Below are 21650 nucleotides of genomic sequence, written 5' to 3' on the forward strand. Positions count from 1 at the left end.
GTGAGCGCTGGATTGTTGTTCCAACCTTGCTTTTCTTGAAGTGAAATAACCATAACAAGGGCGCCTGGGTGGCTCGGTTGGTTAAGTGACTGCCTTTGGCTCAGGTCATGATCCTGGAGTCCCGGGATCGAGTCCCACATCGGGCTCCCTGCTCAGCGGGGAGTCTGCTTCTCCCTCTGACCCTCTTCCCTCTCGTGCTCTCTCTCATTCTCTCTCTCTCTCAAATAAATAAATAAAATCTTTAAAAAAAAAAAGAAATAACCATAACAACAATATCAACAATAGTAGCAGGAGCTCCTATGAGCTTTACTGAGCACCTACTGTGTGCCTGGCATTGTGCCAGGTTCTAAAAATGTATTATCTGTAATCCTCACACAAGCACTTCAAAGGTGGTATTATTATCACCACATTACAAACGAGAAAACTAAGGCTTAGAAGAGTTAAATAATAATGAAAAACTCATATTTGAGTACCAGTTATGAGCTAGACATTTTAAAAAATCTTCTTTAATTGCAAACAGCCTACAATGTAGGCATTATTATTTCTATTCTAGATGTGAGGAAGCTGAGTGTCAGAGAGATGAAAAAAGCCAAGCTTTCCAAAATCACACAACTGATGAATGCAGAGCTGGAGTCAGACCAAGCCCTGCTCAACTTTTACACTCATCTGTTCCCTTTCTATCAGGCCATTTGCTACTCTTTGAGAGAAGCATCATATTAAGACTCTGCTGGAGGCCGCTCTGGGCAGGTTTGAATGAGTGGGAAGTGACACATAGCATGAAGCTCATCTTCTCCAGCTGGGCAGACCCTGGGAAGCTGGCCTTGTTCCTGGGGCTAACTCTGGAAGTGCAGAAATAACAATTCTGATTCTTTTATGGCACTTACTATGTACTAGGAACCATTCCAAGCATTTTAGATATAATAACTTTCTTAATCTTCACAATAAGTAGACACTGCTATTATTCCCACTTTATAGATGAAGAGAATACAGCTCAAAAAGGCAAATTGCCCAAGGAGGGGATTACACAAGAGCATAAATACCAGGAGACAGTGATCATTGGGAGGCGTTTTAGAGGCTGCCTACCATTGCCACATAGTATGCAGTTAGAACAGGGATTCACACGCAGGAGTCTAACTCCAGAGACCATGCTCTCAATCTCAAAACTATGTGGCCTTTTTGTTTAGCAAGTGGTGATTGAATCCCTACTATATGCACAGCCCTGTGCTAGGCACTAGGAGCATGGAGAGGAAACTGTTTCCATGTCCAAGCTCATTTATTATTCCATACCAGGATTTTATTGTATTATATTGTATTGTATTGTAATATAATCTCTACACCCAATGTGGGGCTTAATTGGATATCAATTGGGTGACTCTTCTGTCAAAGAGCTGGGGCACAGGGCCAGGCTCCAGTCAGAGGTGGGGGACTAGAAATTCTCACAGGGAAATGGTACAACGCAGATGGAGTGAGAAGAGTTGAGACCTTCTAGCAGTGCAGCTTCTCAGAAATCTTGCCTGGGCCTCTAGGTCACTACTCTGGATGGTTGGCTAAATGCTAAACCCTCCAGGACAAGATTTGGGGCTTGGCCTACAGATGGGTGGAAAGAGTCTCATCTATGTTGTTGACTCCGAGGAGCTCAGGAAGCTGAGTCAAGAGTGTATGGGGGTCGGGTAGATCAAATACTGCTGAAGTGTTCCATAGGGACACACAAGGCTTCTGTGTAGGTAAGGCAAACTGATGATTTCTCTCAGTAGTGCCTAAGTTACGTGTTCACTCACTCATCCATCTCTTCACTCATTCATTCATTCATCTGCTCACTCATTTATGAACTGGAGAAAATTATATTTGCCAGAATGCTTTTTTTTTTTTAAAGATTTTATTTATTTATTTGACAGAGAGAGACATAGCAGGAGAGGGAACACAAGCAGGGGGAGTGGGAGAGGGAGAAGCAGGCCTCCCACTGAGAGGGAGCCCGATGCAGGGCTCGATCCCAGGCCCCTGGGACCATGACCTGAGCCAAAGGCAGACGCCCAATGACTGAGCCACCCAGGTGCCCCTATTTGCCAGAACTCTTAGGGAGAAGTACTATATGTGGTTAGAAGGAATAAAGCTGCTTGAGGTGAAGAGTAAGACACCCAAAGACTATCCTCAACAAAAGGAGATGGAGATTTATATGCTCCCCAAGGATGGTGGGTGTAGTAAGTACAGATTTTATTTTGCTGAGTAAGGTTGTGCAAGTCTGGGCCAGAGCTGAATTGCTGAGGACATGGAGAAAATGAGCACTGCCAGAAACATAACTTATCTTTGATTTCTTATCTCTTCACCTCTAATCCATCACCATGCCCTACAGTTCACCTTTTAAACATCTCTTGGATCTGTTTCTACTCCATTCTCATTGCTACCACTCTAGTTCAATCCTTACTGGGACTCATTTGAACCACTGCAAAGATCTTCTAACTAGCCTTCCTGCTTCCCATCTCTTTTTCCAGTGCATTCTCCACATCACAGCCAGAGTGATCTTTCTAAATAAAGTTCAGATCTAATTATATTAATTCCCTGCCTCAAAATCTTTTATTTTAAAAGATAAAGTCCAGAGGTGCCTGGGTGGCTCAGTTGGTTGAGTGTCTGACTCTTGATCTCAGCTCAGGTCTTGATCTTGGGGTCATGAGTTCGAGCTCCACATTGGGCTCTGTGCTGGGCATGGAGCCTGAAAAAAAAAGATAAAGTCCAAACCCCATAGCACAACATTTAAAACTCTTTCTAGTTTCAGCACGTACCCATTTCCCATTTCCTAACATTCCTTTTCTTTTGGAGTACTCAATGGCAAAAACTCTTCCTTCTGCCAAAATACTTTTCCTTCACTTCTCTGCTTGGAAAATTCTTCTTTAGAAAAGTCCTTGTTGGGGCACCTGGGTGGCTCAGTCGTTAAGCGTCTGCCTTCGGCTCAGGACATGATCCCGGGGTCCTGGGATCGAGCCCCGCATCGGGCTCCTGGGATCGAGCCCCGCATCGGACTCCCTGCTCAGTGGGGAGTCTGCTTCTCCCTCTCCCACTCCCCCTGCTTGTGTTCCCCTCTCTCGCTGTCTCTCTGTCAAATAAATAAAATAATAATTAAAAAAAAAAGAAAAGTCCTTGTTGTCCTCCTACTATTGTCAAATAAGCACATCTTCAGGCCAATGCTTCTGGACTTGGTACAGATTCCATTAGTGGGAGCTATGCTGTCTACCACATTTATGATTCTCCTCCTGGACATATTATAAGATTGCATTTTCTTGGATGTGGGTGTGTGACTTGCTTTGGCTAGTGAAATGGGAGAAGTGGAAGTTTTAAGAGCCAACACATGACTCACACACTTTTCCCCTCTGGTAGCTGCTCTGTCAGTCTTTATCTTAGAATAAGGAAGACAAAAAGCAGAGCACCCAGCCAATGCTTAATGGATATGGAGCAATAGTAAAAAATAAAACCTTGTTTAAGCTGTGGAGATTTGGGGATTGCTTTGTTATTGAATAACTCAGTATATCGTAACTGATACACTATCTCTGCTTTGACATCTTCTATAATTACCCAAAACCACCATGTTTCTACCTTACCTGCCTTGTGTAACACATTTTCTTCATACTGATTATCTGGAACTCATGACATATTGCCACATATTTCTTATTATCAGTCTATTGGTGTATGTCTTAGCTACCTCTGCACTTCTACTGAGGCTCCCTGAGGGCAGGGATAGTGTTTGTTTTATGTTAAATCACACGAGGTATGGTTCATGGCTAAGGTATAAATTGTAATGAGTGTAGGGGTCAGATAGACTTTATTTTGAATCGCAATTCTGACACTTAGTGGCAATCTCTCAGAGCCTCAGTTTCCTCATCTGGAGTAAAGTGGAGTAGCCATATATATCCTACAGGGTTTTTCTGAAGTATGTGGATAACAGGTGCAACATATGTACAAATAATGGCATACTGTAGTTATTATTGTTCCCTTATTTGTTTTTATTATCATATAGATTGTGTTCAGGAAGTATTTGTGCACACATCCTTCATTGATTGAGGGTTAGTGCTTTGTGCATTGGACTTGGAATCAGAAGCCCTGGATTTAAGGCATAGCTTTTGTCAGTAGCTTTATGACCTTGTCACTTACCTGGCTGCATTTTTGCATTCTCAACTATAAAATGTAAATGCTAATAATACCTACCTCACAGGGATTTTATAAAATTTAAGTAAGCTAATATACGAAGAGATGTTTTATACATGCTCAAGTATCATGCATTCTAAAATTGTAATGAAACAGAAGATTGGATGGTCCCTCACATAAGGACTGTGTGGACATACGTGAAACATCCCAATGTGCTCCAATAACATTTTACTGTTGGTCTTGTTTTTGCTTCCTTGCTTATATGTCTGTCTTTCCAACTAGACTGTGATCTGCTTGAGATAAAGAATTGTGTTGGGGGACGCCTGGGTGGCTCAGTTGGTTAAGCACCTGCCTTCAACTCAGGTTATGATCCCAGGATCCTGGGATGGAGTCCCGCGTCGGGCTCCTTGCTCAGCAGGGAGCCTGCTTCTCCCTCTCCCTCTGCCTGCCACTCCCCCTGCTTGTGCTCTCTCTCTGATAAATAAATAAATAAAATCTTTATAAAAAAAAAGGATTGTTAAAGGATTTTAAGCAAAATATTTGTTTCTCCATATGTAAGAGCAATATGTGCTTATTGTAGAGGAAATAAAAGTGCATGAAAAGGTTTAAAATCCCTGTAATTCTTGACTCTCATACAGAGATAATCACTATTAATCTTTTGATGTTTTCTTCTCTGCATATATAGTTACAAAACTGATATTATATCACATATACAAGCATTGTCTCCTGTCCCAACAAATATTTTTGTGCATAGGGCTGATTTTCTAATTTTGTAACAAAAGTTTTGAGGAAGAAAATTTCTGTGTTAAGAGTGCAAATATTTTTTTCTGTATTTTTTTATTATGTTACGTTCATACATTCATACATACATACATAATCACCATATATTACATTAGTTTTTGATGTAGTGTTCCATGATTCACTGTTTGCATATAACACCCAGTGCTCCATGCAGAACGTGCCCTCAATACCCATCACCAGGCTAACCCATCCTCCCACCCCCCTCCCCTCTAGAACCTTCAGTCTGCAAATATTTTTAATGGTCTTGAGACTTCCAAATTGATTTTCAGAAAGACTGAACCAAGTTTCCATGAGCAAGGAGTGAGGTTGCACATCTCACTACATCCTCATCTATAATGAGAATTATAATTAAGAATAGTTAAAATCTTTTTTTTAAAGATTTATTTATTTATTTATTTATTTATTTATTTATTTATTTGACAGAGAGAGACACAGCAAGAGAGGGAACACAAGCGGGGGTGGGTGGGAGAGGGAGAAGCAGGCCCCCCCCTGCTGAGCAGGGAGCCCAATGCAGGGCTTGCCCTTTTTTCTGTTGGAATTTCAATTATTTTCTTTCTTTCTTTTTTTTTTCTTAAGTAAACTCTGCCCTCAACATGGGGCTCGAACTCATGACCCCAAGATCAAAAGTTGCCTGCCCTACTGACTGAGCCGGCCAGGCACTCCTTAATTATTTTCTTATTAATTTTTATGAGGTTTTATTTATTTTTTAAAGATTTTTATTTATTTGAGAGAGAGAGAGTATGGGGGGGGTAGGAACAGAAGGAGAGGGAGAAGCAGGCTCCCCATTGAGCAGGGAGCCCACCACAGGGCTCGATCCCAGGACCCTGAGACCATGACCTGAGCTGAAGGCACACACTTAACTGACTGAGCCACCCAGGTGCCCAAATTTTTATGAGGTTTTAAAAACCATTTTATTCTACCCACCAAGTACAATACAAGACACATAACAGGTGCTCCTTAAATATACCTTGGGTTATTTGTTAATTATTCTGAGGACTTTTTAGGAACAAAAGTAGACTTTCTAGGAGGCTAACTCTTTCTTTTTCCTACCCAGGACACAGCTGGACAAGAGCGGTACCGGACCATCACAACAGCCTATTACCGTGGGGCCATGGGCTTCATTCTGATGTATGACATTACCAATGAGGATTCCTTCAATGCTGTCCAAGATTGGTATGAGATTCATTCATTCACCTCACTCATTCATTATTCATCAAACTGTCTAGAAAAACCTAATGTGTGCTAGGCCTTGTGCTTTATGCCAGGGCAATCTGGATGAATCAGACATGGCTCCTGGCCTCCAGGAGCTCACAGATGAGAGGAAAGCACAGATCAGTAAGCAAGCAGTGAGAATATCATATGACATGTGCAGTAATGAGGAGAGGCACCAGGGTTGTGGGAACCCAACAGAGGGCTCTGACCCAGCTTGGGGAGTCAGGGAAGGGATCCTGGAGTTGCTGACACAGATGCTGCATTTTGTAAGATGAAGCAGGAGTTAGCCAGGGAGTGAGTAGATAAGAATGTTCCAGGAAAAGAATGCAGATGTGCAAAGGTGAGACAGTAAGTGAAGGGTACAGGGAGAGCAGAGGTCATGAAGAATTTTGTGTGCTGGGGTAAGGAGTTTGGAGTTTATCCCCTAGGCGATGACATTTGAACAGAGAACCAACAGGTTCAGATTCATGTTTTGGAAAGATCATTCTGGTTCCAGCAGTGAGTGAATGCACATACCACTCCCCCATAAAGTTTATCCCTAGGCTGAGGGTTAAGAGCACATCCAGTCCAGGCGCCTGGGTGGCTCAGTTGGTTAAGCGACTGCCTTCGGCTCAGGTCATGATCCTGGAGTCCTGGGATCGAGTCCCGCATCGGGCTCCCTGCTCAGCGGGGAGCCTGCTTCTCCCTCTGACCCTCTTCCCTCTCGTGTTCTCTATCTCTCATTCTCTCTCTCAAATAAAATAAATAAAATCTTTTTTTAAAAAAAAGAGCACATCCGGCCCAAGTTTGTAAGGATTCAACACACGGTGGAAATCAGCACAGCTCCAGATGTACAACCTCTGAGTAACTTACATCTTTCTTCCTGGAGCATAACTCACCGGGAGAAAGGAGCTGAGGAGAAGGTTAGGTGAGAGGGAGGGCTGGAGCCCTTGCCCAGTGGAAAGGATGAGGGTGGGAGAAGGTGGAACATCTGTGCCATGGGTCTTGCTCAGAATCAAAGAGGCTGAGCAGGCCAGGCATACAGCAGCAGCACTGGCCAGCGCCAAGCTTATCTCCCGTTCCCCTTTGCATAATAGCCACCCTTTGAGGACTTCCCTTCTCTGACTGAACAGTCGCCATGATCTGTGAAGTCCTGTGAGTGCCTTGTAGCCTTGAGCTGAGAGTGGCTTTGCAGCCTGTCCAGGGTGCCGTGCACACGTCTGACCTTCATGGTGGTTGACGTTCTCCTTCCCAGCCTACTGGGCATCTTCCCCTTCCTCCTTTCTCTTTCTTCTCTTCTAACAAGTACCCTCTATCTTCCTTTTCCTCCTTTCCTTCCTCTCTTTTCTCTTTACTCCCTTTTTTTCTCTTCCCTTTTCTCTTCCTTCCCCCCCCCTTTTATTCCCTCTCTTCTCTACGGTCATGATTTGTCTCCCCTCCTCCTCTTTCCCCCCCTTCTCCATCTTTCCCTCCACCTCCTACCCCGGAGTGATTAGCTGTTTTTTTAAGTGTCTTCACACTGCTCATTCCCTGTTGGCCTGACCTTCCTCCTTTTACCATCAGTCCCTGTTCATTCTGTCTCAGGAACACAGTGAGTTTAACACTTGGTGACAGTTCCTCCAAGAATAACCTGAGTTGCTAATCTGGGAGCTGAGAGTGGATGAGGGTGGGAGGAGGGAGGAAGATGACAGGAAGAGGAGTATGGGGAGACATGGAGACTTGGCTCCAGTTACCTGCCTTGAGGCTAAAGATTGAATGTCTATTTCTCCCAAGCCCTGGCCTTTCAGTTTTGCCTCTGAGCAACTTGGTCCTGGACTAGCCATCTAAGCCCCAGCTCTCAGCACAGAACCTGGCTCTTTGTCAGCCCACAACAAATGTGGCTGAGTGAATTCTGTACCTTGAAGGAATGGCTTCTCACCCTTAGAGAGAAGATTAGTGGGGGATCAGCTTTATGAGTAGAGTCGGTAATAGGTCCAGGTTGCAGTTAGGGTTGAGTCAGATTGAGTGTCGGTGTCAGGATAGGGTAACATTTAAGATCTGCCTCAGGATTAACCATTAGCTGGCTTACTCATTCATCAGACAGTTGCTGACACCTGTGCTCTGTGCTGGGGACTGGCACTCCAAAGATGAATGAGACTATCCCTGCCTTCAAGGAGAGACTTATAAATTCAGCCAAATGTAGCAGGTGCTATGGTAAAGGTGTAGGGGACCAAAAGGAGAAGTAATCATTTCTATTTGATGGGGTGGTTAGAGACAGAGTTAGGCTCAACGCCACAAAGAGATGTATCCACAATATAAGGGTCCTATTTTATTCATTATATTAAAATTTTGTTTCTCATTATGTAAGTAGTATATGCTCACTTTCAAAAATTTGAAAAATACAGAAAAGCATTTTTTTTAAAGATTCTATTTATTTATTTGACAGAGAGAGACACAGCGAGAGAGGGAACACAAGCAGGGGGAGCGGGAGCGGGAGAAGCAGGCTTCCCGTTGAGCAGGGAGCCCGATGTGGGGCTCGATCCCAGGACCCCGGGATCATCACCTGAGCCGAAGGCAGACACTCAACCGACTGAGCGACCCAGGTGCCCCAAGAAAAGCATTTTTTTAAAAGATTCTATTTATTTATTCGAGAAAGACAGAGAGAGAGCAAGTGAGCAGGGAGGGGGGAGGAGGAGAGGGAGAGGGACAAGCAGACTCTGCACTGAGCTGGAGTCTGATACTAGGCTCGATCCCATGACCCGAGATCATGACCTGAGCCAAAATCAAGAGTCAGTTGCCTAACCAATTGAGCCACCCGGACACCCCTACAGAAAAGTATTTTTAAAAAGTTTCATAACCATCCTATGTGAAGGAAACCACTGCTGACATTTTGGTTTCTACAAATAATCACCATCTGAGGCCTCAGTGAATGTTTATAAGTCACAGAGGAGGAGGAGAGAGAGGCTAGTTGGGCCTGAGAAAGCCTGGGAAGGCTTCTCCCAAGGAATTATGAGATCAGCACTGGGCCCTGGGGGATGAGTTAGTGTGGGGAAGGGACTCCCAGTCATGCCATGGAAGAGCATTTCGGGATGGGAGAGAAGTGGGATAAAGCTGCAGAGACAGGATGTGAATGGTCTTGAACACCTGAGGGATCTAGACTTCATCACACGCTAATCAGGGGGCCAGAGGAGAGTCCTTTTAAGAAAGGACTTACCGTGGTCAGATAGATGTTTTAGGGATGCCTGGGTGGCTCAGTCAGTTAAATGTCTGCCTTTGGCTTCGGTCACGATCCTAAGGTTCTGGGATTGAGACCCACGTTGGGCTCCTTGCTCAGTGGGAAGCCTGCTTCTCCCTCTGCCTGCCGTTCCCCTGCTTGTGCTCTCTCTCTCTCTCTCTCTGACAAATAAATAAACAAAATCTTGGGGCGCCTGAGTGGCTCAGTCATTAAGCATCTGTCTTTGGCTCAGGTCATGATCCCAGGGTCCTGGGATCGAGCCGCGCATCGGGCTCCCTGCTCAGCGGGAGACCTGCTTCTCCCTCTCCCACTCCCCTTGCTTGTGTTCCCTCTCTTGCTGTGTCTCTCTCTGTCAAATAAATAAAATCTTAATAAATAAATAAATGAATAAAATCTTAAAAAGAAAAAAAAAAAGGATGTTTTAGAAAGAGCTCTCTGCCCAGTGAGGAGAGGGATGGGCAGATGTATTAGAGGAAGGCTTCTGGGAGCTGGGGAAGGTTTGCAAGAAGAGCTTATGGGTCAGCACCTGTGACAGCCAGCTGGGGCAGGCATCCGTTTGTCCTCAGCTGAGTTCATTGATGTAACTTGGGTGTAGCAAGCCCCCTGGAAGGGAAACCATGTCTTTGAGTTTTGCAGGGTCCTTTCCAGCATAGCAGGATGTCATTAACACAGTCCTCTCTCTGTCTCTCTTTAGGGCTACTCAGATCAAGACCTACTCCTGGGACAATGCACAGGTTATCCTGGTTGGGAACAAGTGTGATATGGAGGAAGAGAGGGTTGTTCCCGCCGAGAAGGGCCAGCTCCTTGCAGAGCAGCTTGGTATGGGCATGACATATGTGCATGTGTACATGTTTACATGGGAGTGTGATATAAGGGTGTGTTGTGATTGTGAATTATGTGCATGTGTGCTCTGTGTGTATTGTTTTATATTTGTGCCACATGCATGTAAGCTTTGTGCTAGAGAATTTTAGGTAATTTGTTGTTGTTGTTTTATTTACGATGTGTATATTTTGTTACATTGAATTAATAAGTATAATTTAAACTTACGAAATTTTTTTCACCAGTTCCTTCCACAAAGGCTTTGAGGTGTCTTATAAAAATCATCATAGTGGGTGCCTATGTGTCTCAGTCGGTTAAGCGGCTGCCTTTGGCTCAGGTCGTGATCCCAGGGTCCTGGGATTGAGTCCCGCATCGGGCTCCCTGCTCAGAGGAGAGAGCCTTCTTCTCCCTCTCTCTCTGCCTACCACTCTGCCTACTTGTGCTCTCTCTCTAGCTCTCTGCCAAATACATAAATAAATATTTTAAGATTTTATTTATTTGACACAGAGAGAGAGAGAGAACACAAACAGGGGGAGTAGGAGAAGGAGAAGCAGGCTCCCCGCTGAACAGGGAGCCCGATGTGGGGCTCGATCCCAGGACTCTGAGATCAGGACCTGAGCCGAAGGCAGACACTTAACTGACTGAGCCACCCAGGCACCCCCAAATAAATAAATCTTTAAAAAAAAATCATAGTACACCAATTAAAAAAATAAGAAAATTGGAGTAAAGGGAAAACAAAGGTAGAAGAAAATAAGAGGAAGCCGGTGTGAGATAAGTGGGTATGTTTTAAGTTCCCAGGCATGTGTAAGAGTTGGGCCAAAATATTGGCTTTGAGCTTCCTTACCAGCCATGCAAGGCAAGAAACATACACAGTCTTGAGATGGTCCTTAAAATAAAAAAACCCATTATTCAGAGAAGCACTTCTCTTGTGCAACTGTAGAGCAGACTCTATATGCTGGATGAGACAATGTCCTTAATATCAAACGTCCTTACAGCAACCACAACATTACGTCTTAGAATTTCCCTCAATGTAAACTGATGTTTCTTTACCAAAACACAATTCACAACAAAAGTAATTGTATGAAGGGATGAAACAATGTGGTTTAAGTGATGCTCTGGCATTTTCCAAGGTTAAAGCACTTTTATCTCTGTGCTTCTCTGAGACCCGGTGCCTCAGATGTGTCTCAGTGGCTCCACAGCAGAACTCCGACCAATACTTGCTTCAAAGAGCAGCTCCTTGCCTTCCCTTGCCTTCCTTTTTTAAGATTTTATTTATTTACTTGACACAGAGAGAAACAGCATGAGAGAGAGCACTGCAGGCAGAGGGAGAAGCAGGTTCCCCACTGAGCAGGGAGCCCGATATGGGGCTCGATCCCAGGACCCTGAGATCATGACCTGAGCTGAAGGCAGACACTTAACCAACTGAGCCACCCAGGCTTCCCCCTTTTGTTTTGTTTTGTTTTGTTTCCTTTTCTTTTCCTTTCTTTTCTATATTGGGGTTCAATGTGGGATCACCTCGGAGAAAACTTCCCCAGAAGAAAGGATATATTGCTTAACTTTTAGCCAGTTTCCCTAAATATGTCTCATAACCTAGGTGTTGTAAATATTGAGGAGTAGGGAGTTTAAAGTTATTTTCTCTGATGGTCTCTGAAGTATAGATATTTGGGCTTGTGGGCGGGCAAACTGTATAATATACAAATGTGAGTTGTGTGTGGTGTATATTTGTATTATGCGTATTATGAGTACATGTGTGGGAGAGTGTCTTATACTTCTTTCTTCCCTCCCTTATTCCCCAGGGTGGCCTGGAATAGAAATTAGCAAACTGTAGGTGTTTAATAAAGAGGGAGGTTGGGTTATCTTGGATCTTGCTGTTATTTCCCCATCAGGGAAAAAAAAAGTACCTCTACCCGTCCCCCTGGTTCAAAGAACAGTGAGCATGTGGTGAAGCATACATTTGGGTGACCTTAGGTATCACTTTATGCCTTCAACCTGCTGTCCCCAGGGAGACTCCCAGCACTTTCCCTGGAGTGGCTACACCCCATCTGTTTAGAGTGCTCTCTTCTACTCCCCACCCCATTACCCTCAACCAGCCGGTAAACCTCCACTCACTTTTCAAAACAGCTCACACTATGAAACCTCTCCTGGCCCCCAGAGCTCTTTTCTTCATGCCCTCACCTCACACACAGCAGACACAGTCCCAGTCACACTTGGGTACACTTGTTTACTTGTCCATCTCCCCTCAAGTTCCATGAGGACAGGAAATGAGTCTAGTTTATTTTTGTGCCAACAGTGCCTACTTATATGGCCTGGCACTGAGTAGACACTGCAAAAATATGTTTTGATTAAATTTTATTTATGTTAAGTATTTGGCTACTTCATTTTATTTCAGTCCAGTTAAGACTTCCTGAGTGCCTACTCTATGCCAGGTACTGAGCTGTGAAATAGGATCACACGCCCCTGTCTGAAGGACAGAAACCGTGATACCCTGAGTGATCAGTGTGATAGAGGGATGTGCTGGGGCTTGGGGGGTCGGCAGAGGAGGCACCTAACTCAGTGGGGATCAGAGAACATGAGGCCCAAGCTGAGTCTTGAAGACAAAAATAGGAGCAGCCAAGTGAGGAGGAGAAGCAAGGACATTTCAGGGGAATGACACTGGCAAAGGCAAGGAACAGCATGTATGTTCAGGGAACTATAAATTTGTGTGAGTTGAGAGTAGCATTTCCCAAAAGAAAGACTTATGCCACTGGAAGTGTGTAAGATGATTTTATGTATGTATTGGAAAAAATATATATATAATCAGCGTGTCAAACCCTTAGAATTAAACAAGACTAAGTTTTAAAAGGTGTATTTGGAAAAAATATAATTGGCATGCCAAGCCCTTATGACTAAGATTTGTTAAAAGTGAGTTGGTTAAATATTTATTAGGTGTTTACCTTGTGCCAGGCACTATTCTAAGTGTTTTAAAGTATTACTCAGTTAATTTAATCTCCCTGGAGCCCTCTGACATACGTACTTCTCTTATCTCTAAATTGTGTGTGTTTTTTTTTAAACAGATGAGAAAACTGAGGCACAGAGAAATTGAGTAACTTGCTAAAGTCACACAGGTAGTAACAGGTAGAGTCAGAATTTGAACCCAAGCAGTAGTCTGGCTCCATAGCCTGTGGTCCTAACTACTTAACCTCACTGTACAAGAAATACGGTAATAGGTGATATATATTGATCCAGGCATTATATGAGATACTATGTATTAATTATTTCATTTAATTCTCACTATAACCCTTCCAAGTAGGTACTATAGGGTACGTCTAATACTCTGAAAAACGAAGTTCAGAGGGGTTAAATAATATGCTCAAGTTTATGCAGTTAAGAAGTAGTGGAGTCAGTTTAGATCTATCAAATTTATATAGGAACATGAAGTCAGATTAATTCTTAGTGCAGGGTTTAGGGAGGCACTTAAAGTAGGCCTCAATGAATAGGTCAGATTTTGGGCAGGTCATAGTAAACCATGTCTGTCCTACATAATTTCCTGGGCTTTCCTCTATTGCTTACCAATATTTCCCTATTTAGAGACCTATCTCTCTTGCTAGACCTCGAGAGCAACAAGGTTATGTCTAATTTGGTTCATTATCCTAAGCACCCAGCATAAGTTAGATATTCATTCATTCATACATTTATTCACTTATTCATTGAGCACTTACTCTGAGCTGGGTTCTGTCTTGGTACTTGGGATATAATAGTGAATGAAACAGCTATGATACTTATTCTTATGGAACTAATGGAAAAGGGACAATAAATAATTAATCAAATATATAACTTAAAATGTTTTAAATAGACAAATTGAATGGTGTGTGAATTATATCTCAATAAACCTGTTAGAAATTTTGATAAGTTCTGCGTGAGTTAGGACTCTTGTTATGACAAGTGATAAAATCCCAAATCAAACTAGCTTTAATTTTTTTAAAAATAGAATTTATTAGCTCATGTAGCTGGAAAGTCCACTAGACTCAGGATTCAATTGCACTTTCCATTTCTCAACTTTGCTTATCCCTTTAGCCTCCTTCCTTTCCCAGTCAAACTCTGCATGAGGAGTAAAATGGATGATGGAAGCTCCAGATTCATATCTTCCCAATTCCTGCAAAAAAAGGCCTTCTCTGTCCCAACCACCACATATCAATGTCAGGGAAGACTATGATTGGCCACCTGTGAGTCACGGGCCTGTCCCAGTGGATGAGGAGGCGGGTATGATAACCTATAGTGTCACCACAACTCTTTAAAATAGTGATTCCCTAAAGGAAGGAATGGTGGGCAGATAAAAGTAACATACGTTACAAGTGCTATGAAGAAAGTGAGAAAGAGAAACCTAATTTTAGACTGGAGAATCAAGATCTTCTGAGAAAGTAACACTGAAGCTGAGAACTAAAAGATGAGAAAAAGTTAGCCAGGCAAAGAGTGGGTGTGCGTGGGTGTGGGTGTGTGGGTGTGTGTGTGGGGGGAGGCAGAGGGCCATATTCCAGATCAAGAATAGTCCTAATGTGGGGTAGAGCTTGAAGCACTCATGATACTGAAAGAAGCCCATGCCACAGGGACTAGATAATCAAGGGGAGAGTAGTGAGAGATGAGAGTAGAGAGGTAGGCAGGGGCCAGTTCATGAAGGATCCCGTGGACCATGTTAAGTATTTTGCAAGGATGTGATCGGATCTGGGAGCAGTGAGGGAGGGTGCTCAGCTTTCCTCATCCCCACATCAGTCCTATCCCTCTGCTATGCTGGCAATTAAGTAAGTTTCAGTGGTCTGCTGGCCACCACAGTAGTGCCCCTTTTCTGCTTTATGGGATTCCTCTTCAGGACTCCCTTTCCTTTAGCTTTTCTCAGCTCGCTAGGCCAAGACTAGTGATATGGCCAGCAGCTAGCTTTTTTAAAAGTTGGGAGTAGCAGCAGGCTGTCAATATCCTCAAAGTTCCTGGGACATGGGTGAGACTGGAGTCACTGAGGCAAGTGGATCTTTGGGAGAGTGAGGGAGTTTCAGGGACTCCTGTTCTAAGAAGCATGGCATTTTAGGGCCTCTGCCCTCCTGTGCCCCTCAGAAATGGGCTTCTTTTTCCTTCCCTAGATCTGAATGCGAATGAGTCTGCCAAAGCCTGAAGGATAGTAAAGGAGAAATGCACTTCTGCCTACAAAGGAAGGAGAGACTCATTTACAATGTGGTTTTGGAACACACACATACACTCACTCCAGCAAAGTATAGTGGGAAAAGCACCAGACTAGGAGTTAGGAGGCTGAGGGTTTTATTCTGTTTCTGCCACTAGTTTACTATGTGACCTTGAGCATCTTGTTTCCTGTCCTTGGGTCTTAGTTTGCCCATCGGAAAAACGGGATTCAGATTTGTTGAGTGGGAAGGTCCATTTGGCTCTATCCCTCTTTGATTCTATGATTTCAATTCACATAATTCCTACTTATCACTCGGACTCCACAGACCCTTGTACACTGCGGTGCTTATTTTAGGTGTCCAGGGAACAACTCTGGACAGAAAGGAACACAGTGAGTCCCTGGCCAAATCATCAGTGACCAGAGGGGCATGAGTTGAAGATTGATACATGACAGAGATGGGAGGTATCAGAGAGAGATAGAAAAGGAATTTGAAGATAAAAGTGGAGGAGAAGTGTTCTGGGGCAGTATCAGGATGAGGAGAGGTGAGTTCAGTTGGTTATGAGTTTTGAATAGAATTCTGAGGTCAAATTCAGGAGTAGGGAGTGTGGACAAACTAGAGTCTGTGGGTCTGTGGCAGCTGCCTTTGGACAGGATAGGTAAACATGATCATGGGGGGTGGTGTGGATTATTGTTCTGAAGCCAATTAGAGGGAGGAAAGGATTGAGGGCTAGTCTGATTAATTTGTTGTCATCTTCCTTACCTCACTAGGTTCTCAGCTCCTGAGAATCCTTATTAATGAACCTGAGGAAAAGGTTACCATCTGGGCCTGCTAATGAAGGGCCTTCCAGAAGTATGACAGTAATTGGGTGGGTGTGCATTTGGGGTTGTTCTGCTAGGAAGAGAGACCCATGAGCTGCCTAGGGCCATGAGCTGGTTATTTGAATCAGAGTTCCCATACCTTGGGTACCTTTGAGATGACAGTGACAACATCTCCTTGACATGACATACAAGCTCTCCGAGTCTCCACAAGACTTACTGCCTCATCTCTCATCACTTTGAGCTTTCTGCTCTAATGATAACAAACTGCTATGGCCATTCTGGCATATACCAAGGCTGTTTTTTGCCCCATTAGCTGTGCTCATGCTGTTTCCCCTGCCTGGTACGCTACACATGCATGTGTTCACACATACACTCACAATCACCTGTCTTTATCTAGCTGATATCTGCTTAGGAATCACCTTGTCCAAGAAGCTTTCCCTGGCCCCCAAGACAGGTGCCTCCTCTTGTGCCCTGCTAATCCCCACTTCCCACCATCCCAGCATTTATCACTCTACTATTGTCAGTGTGTCTGTTTCCCACACTAGACTAGGAGCTCCTCAAGGGTAAGAACTATTGATTCACCTCAGTGTCCTCATGCCTGTTGAGCGAGCTCTCATGACCCCCACTGTCCACACCCTCCATGCTCATTCCCACCTCCTTCATTCTTCTGTCCATCAGTCGACACTCACCAAGCACCTATTCCTCTGGCTAGTGCTGGGGCTCGGATGAATGACATGATCCCTGCTCAGGGAGCTCCTCGTCAAATGGACTTCTACCATGCAGGGTAACATGTGCTATAGCAGAGGGAAGCACAGAGGAAAATGAAGGGGCTGTATCTAAGCTGAGTCCTGAAGAATGAGAAGTTAGTTAGGTGAAGAGTTTTGCTCAATTCTAGCCTTAAACTCTCCCCTCTCCACCAACTTCGGGAAGCCTCCTCCTGCTCTCTTCCCCTGCCACTCTCTCCCCACTGCATTCCTGCACAGCCTCTGGTTTGTTCTACCTGGGTTACAAATGTTACAGTGTTCGGTCACTGTTCCAACTGAGAGCAAGACAAGGGGACATAAGGGATAGAGCCCTGGCTTATGCCGATCTCTGAGTCTAGGTTTTACTATCTGTAAATTACAAATAACTCCTGCCTTGCCTTACGCTACTCACAAGGTTTTAAAATTGTATCTTTGAACTGTTACAGACTATGCACATGTGAGGGATTGAAACTCTGATTAGTGTGTCTTTTCCATGATTAGATTTGGTCTCCCTTTGTCCCTGCTCAGTAGGGAGTCTGCTTCTCCCACTACAGAGAAGCTCCCTCTACCCCTTTCCCTGTTCAAGCGTGCGTGCTCTCTCTCTCTAATAAATAAAATCTTAAAAAAAACAAAAAAACAAAAAAACCAGAGGGGGCCAAAGAGACTTGTAAAGAAGAGAAAGATATGGTCAAGGAAGGAAGGAAATTGAAAGGGAGAAAGGAAAAAAAAAAAAAAGAAAGGGGGGAAGAGAAGTGGGAGACAGGGCTGTGTATGGACTTGGAGCCAGTCAAACCCAGATCTAAACCCAGTTTCCACGAATAGCCATGTGACCTTGTGTAAGTTATGTAATCTCTTGAAGGCATTTTCTCATTTATAAATTGAAGATGATTATATTTACCCACAGGCTGTTGTGAGGATTAAGTAAGACAGTATTTCCCAAGCTCCTGGCATAGTGTCTGACGTTTAGTAGGTGCTCAACAAAAAGAATCCCAAGGAGAAAGTGTGAGGAACATAAGGGAAAGGAAGGAGTGACATGAAAAAAAAGGGAAGAGAGAAGCTTTTGAGGAGAAAAAAAGATGGGCCTGGAAGGAAAAGAAGGAGGAAGATAGATGGACAACAGAGGAAGAAGGCTGGGACAGGGGCATGGGGAACACTGGCCTCCAACTGGCCAAATTCCGCAGTTGGGAAGCAGCCACTTTGTCTGAATCAGGAGGGCCTCTCTTATGTCTCCCAGGACACCCAAGTTCTGTTCATTGTCACAGAGAGTGTCGTTAAGGATCTGAAGGTACAAAACAGACAAGAATATCTCACACTTCAGGTGCAGTCCTGCAGGTGCCTTTTGTTGGGTTTGTGGGGGGAGGGAGAGATACAGGGCAATTCCAGGGGGACCCGGGAGGAGGAACCTCAGGCAGTGGGGATTAGCCAGTGTGTCTGGGGTGGAAAGGGCAAATGAAGCTTTGCTTGTTCATTGTGGATCTTGGGGTGCCTTCCAGATCCTAGACTAGAGCTGGGTAGGCTGAGGTGAGTGGAAGGCAGGGGAATAGAGGAGGAACAACCCTAGTCAAAAAGGTCAGAGCCTGGACTTCTCACACTGGTTCCTCTATTTATCTTGGGCAAGTCAGCTTATTTCCCTAAGCCACAGTGTCTGCATTAGTGAAATGGAGAGGGTCTGCCCAGACATTCCTTCTCCCGGGGGTGACTTGAGGATCAGATGACGTAATGGATGTGATGAATGCATTGGAAAAACTGTGAAGTGCTACATACAAATATTGAAGTATTCAGTCTTTCGGAAAACACCTAATGACCCCCACTCTGTATCAGACACAGCACTATACACTTTATCTACATTATCTTGTTTAATGAGGTAGGTAAAATTATCCCTATTTATAAGCCAGAGAATTGAGTCATAAAGAGAATTAGGTGACTTGCTGGGGTGACACAGCTGGCCAATGGTAGAACCAGGATCTGTCTGACTCTACAACCAGTGCAGGTAATCCCTGCCCTGTACCATCTGTTTATTTATTTATTTTTAATTATTTTTAAAATTTTTTTAATTTTTAAAGGTTTTATTTATATATTTGAGAGAGAGTGAACGAGAGGGAGAGAGCATGAGCAGGGGAGGGGCAGAAGGAGAGGGAGAGGAGATTCCCCACTGAGTAGGGAGCCCGAGGCCGGGCTCGATCCCAGGACCCCAGGACCACAACCTGAGCTGAAGCAAATGCTTGCCTGACTGAGCCACCCCAGGCACCCCTGTACCATCTCTTTAGAGCCGAATCCTCTGCCATGGAATTAGGCCTCCTTGCTTCACTCCTTTGCACTGGCTATACTAATCCAGAGTGGTCTGGCCAGGGGGCATAAAAAGGAAAGGATAATCCTTACTGTTACCTCTCTTCTCTTCTTAGGGTTTGACTTCTTTGAAGCCAGCGCCAAGGAGAACATCAGTGTGAGGCAGGCCTTCGAGCGGCTGGTAGATGCCATTTGTGACAAGATGTCTGATTCGCTGGACACGGACCCCTCCATGTTGGGCACCTCCAAGAACACCCGTCTCTCGGACACCCCACCACTGCTGCAGCAGAACTGCTCGTGTTAGGCAAGGCCCACCCTCCTGATCTCCCCTTCTTGTGACCCCACACCCACTCTGCTTTCCCCATTACACTCTGTCCACCCCCAGCCCCAAGCAGGCTGCGTTGTCACTGACCTTTGCCTGCAATGGAGGCGGAAGCATGCCCCTTGAGTTCTCTGCAGATGGTCCTGCTAGTAGACACCCAGTCCTAGACTAACAGCCAGGTTACAGCATGGGTAGAGATTCACTTTACAAAAAAAGACTCCATCTTACAAAGGGTATTCACTTCAGGGACTTGGAAAGCGAGTCTCTTTTCTGCCTTTAAAATAAGATTTCCTCCATTTACCAAAATTTGACATACACACACTTTTTAGGGCCTGGCCAGCTGGGTAAGTGCGGCCCACCTGCACAGCTAATCCTGTTAAAGAAAACGTCCTCATACACAGCATGCTTGTTTCATATCAGGCTCCCTGTGGGGCTTCCTCTCACTGCAAGCCACGCTTTGACTCTCGAAGCCCTCTGCCTGTTACCACGGATGCCCACAGGGCCTGGGGCAGTTGCTGTGGTGACAGGCCAGAGCTAATCTCCAGAGAGCTCAGACTCTCTAATGATGCTGAAGGAGCAAAGGCTGAGTCAGAAATATACTTAAAGAAAAGATTATTCCCTGCAAAATGTCAAAGGTTCCTGCTATATAAAAGAGCAGGAGAGTGAGCTCAAGAAAGATAACGAGAAATAAAAGAGAAACATAGGCAAGATAAAGGAGCAGGTCATGACTTTCTGATTTTGCTGCTTTCCAGCTGGTTCTTAACTGTGGGAACTCCATGAAATTGGTCTTTGTTTTTTAGACTCCCAGAATTTGAAATATTTAGAGTTACTTAGTCTGACTAGTCAATTTCAATCTTCACATCTCTGATAAGTGGCTGCCAGGCCTCACAACCAAATCTCTTTCTTCTTCTTCTTTTTTTTTTAAAGGATGTTATTTATTTTATTTATTTATTTAGATAGAAAGAGCAAGCAGTGGGGGGGTGGGAGGGGCAGATGGAGAGGGAGAGAGAGACTCTCCAGCAGACTCCCTGCTGAGCACAGAGCCTAACTTGGGTCTGTAGCTCACAACCCTAAGATCATGACCTGAGCCAAAATCAAGAGTCAGATGCATAACTGACTGAGCCACCCAGGCGCCCCCCACCCCAAACCTCTTTCTTCTAAAACACACCTTCTAGGCAGGGCTGGGAGCTCATTGTCCATACCACCTTTGGATAGCTCTCATAATCAGAAAGTTTTCCTTGCTTTAAGCTGAAATCTGTCCCCTGGAAATTCCTCTTCCTCTTCTCACCCTATTTAACCCAGCTCTGCTGTCAGAGACCTCACAGTCCATGCTCCTTCTGCCCCTTGAAACCCTCAGATGATTTGAGAACAGAAATCATGACCTCTGCCCTTTCTCTAAATCAAGTAGTTCTGCCATTCTTCATAGTGTCTTCCCGCCATCCTGCCCTTTCTTCCAACCCATCTTTCAGTCACTCCTGAGTAGTCTGACTGGGAAATGTGATTCAAAGCAGAATAAATCTGGGGGAGCATGACCCTCACAAAATTGGGAAAAACTGAACTCAGAGGTCCCAATTCCAGACTCATTCTCCTGTGAGTGAAATCTTAGTTTCTACTGAAGAGTAGATGTGAAACCACTCCTAGTGGAAACTGCTTAATTAAACACCTGAAGGGAAAATCTAAGCCAAAATCAAAACCACAAAAAACCCTCTGACACCAGAAACAAACTGAATGGATTCTAGCTTGTTTAGACATGGCAGATGTTTGGTTTTTAGCTGAAATAATGACATGGAATTAGCAGTGATTCCTGAAAATCTTTCCTCCCAGGCCTGACCCAAATCCCCAGCTTCCTCCTACACTAACATGCCACCTCAGAAGTTGATGGGGGAAGGGGGAGAGTCTCTTCCAAGTTTTTTCTCCATTTCAAATGCATCTCATTATCCTAGGAAAGTGCATTAACTTGCATAGGTCCAATGACTACATAAAAGGACCCTCCAGAGTCAGCCCGATGGAGATGTTGCTTTCTTTGATGCAATGTGCACAGGATGGAGCTTTGGACTTTGGAATCAGGAGTCCTGGACTCTGCCCTTAAATCAAGTGTGACTCTGGATCAGTCACTCCATCTCTGAGTCTTGTTTTCCCACCTATAAAACGAGGGGTTTTTTATTTTAAGATTTT

At 44.4% G+C, this 21650-nt stretch overlaps 1 protein-coding gene across 1 annotated transcript in view; it reads left to right on the plus strand.

Annotated features, from left to right (window-relative positions):
- The window catches only part of RAB3B (RAB3B, member RAS oncogene family), a 62111-nt gene extending 41675 nt beyond the window's left edge, over positions 1–20436 (plus strand). Inside the window, exons 3-5 of the mRNA XM_028106736.2 lie at positions 5990–6108; positions 10035–10159; positions 19270–20436. Of these exons, the coding sequence (XP_027962537.1) occupies positions 5990–6108; positions 10035–10159; positions 19270–19457 (432 nt within the window). The 3' untranslated portion in view covers positions 19458–20436. The remainder of the gene's footprint in view (positions 1–5989; positions 6109–10034; positions 10160–19269) is intronic.
- The last annotated feature ends 1214 nt before the right edge of the window (positions 20437–21650 follow it).

Source organism: Eumetopias jubatus, unplaced genomic scaffold (assembly GCF_037043125.1).
Source record: "Eumetopias jubatus isolate StellerSeaLion01/CBP00866 unplaced genomic scaffold, mEumJub1_p1.0 scaffold_4, whole genome shotgun sequence".
Classification (NCBI taxonomy): domain Eukaryota; kingdom Metazoa; phylum Chordata; class Mammalia; order Carnivora; family Otariidae; genus Eumetopias; species Eumetopias jubatus.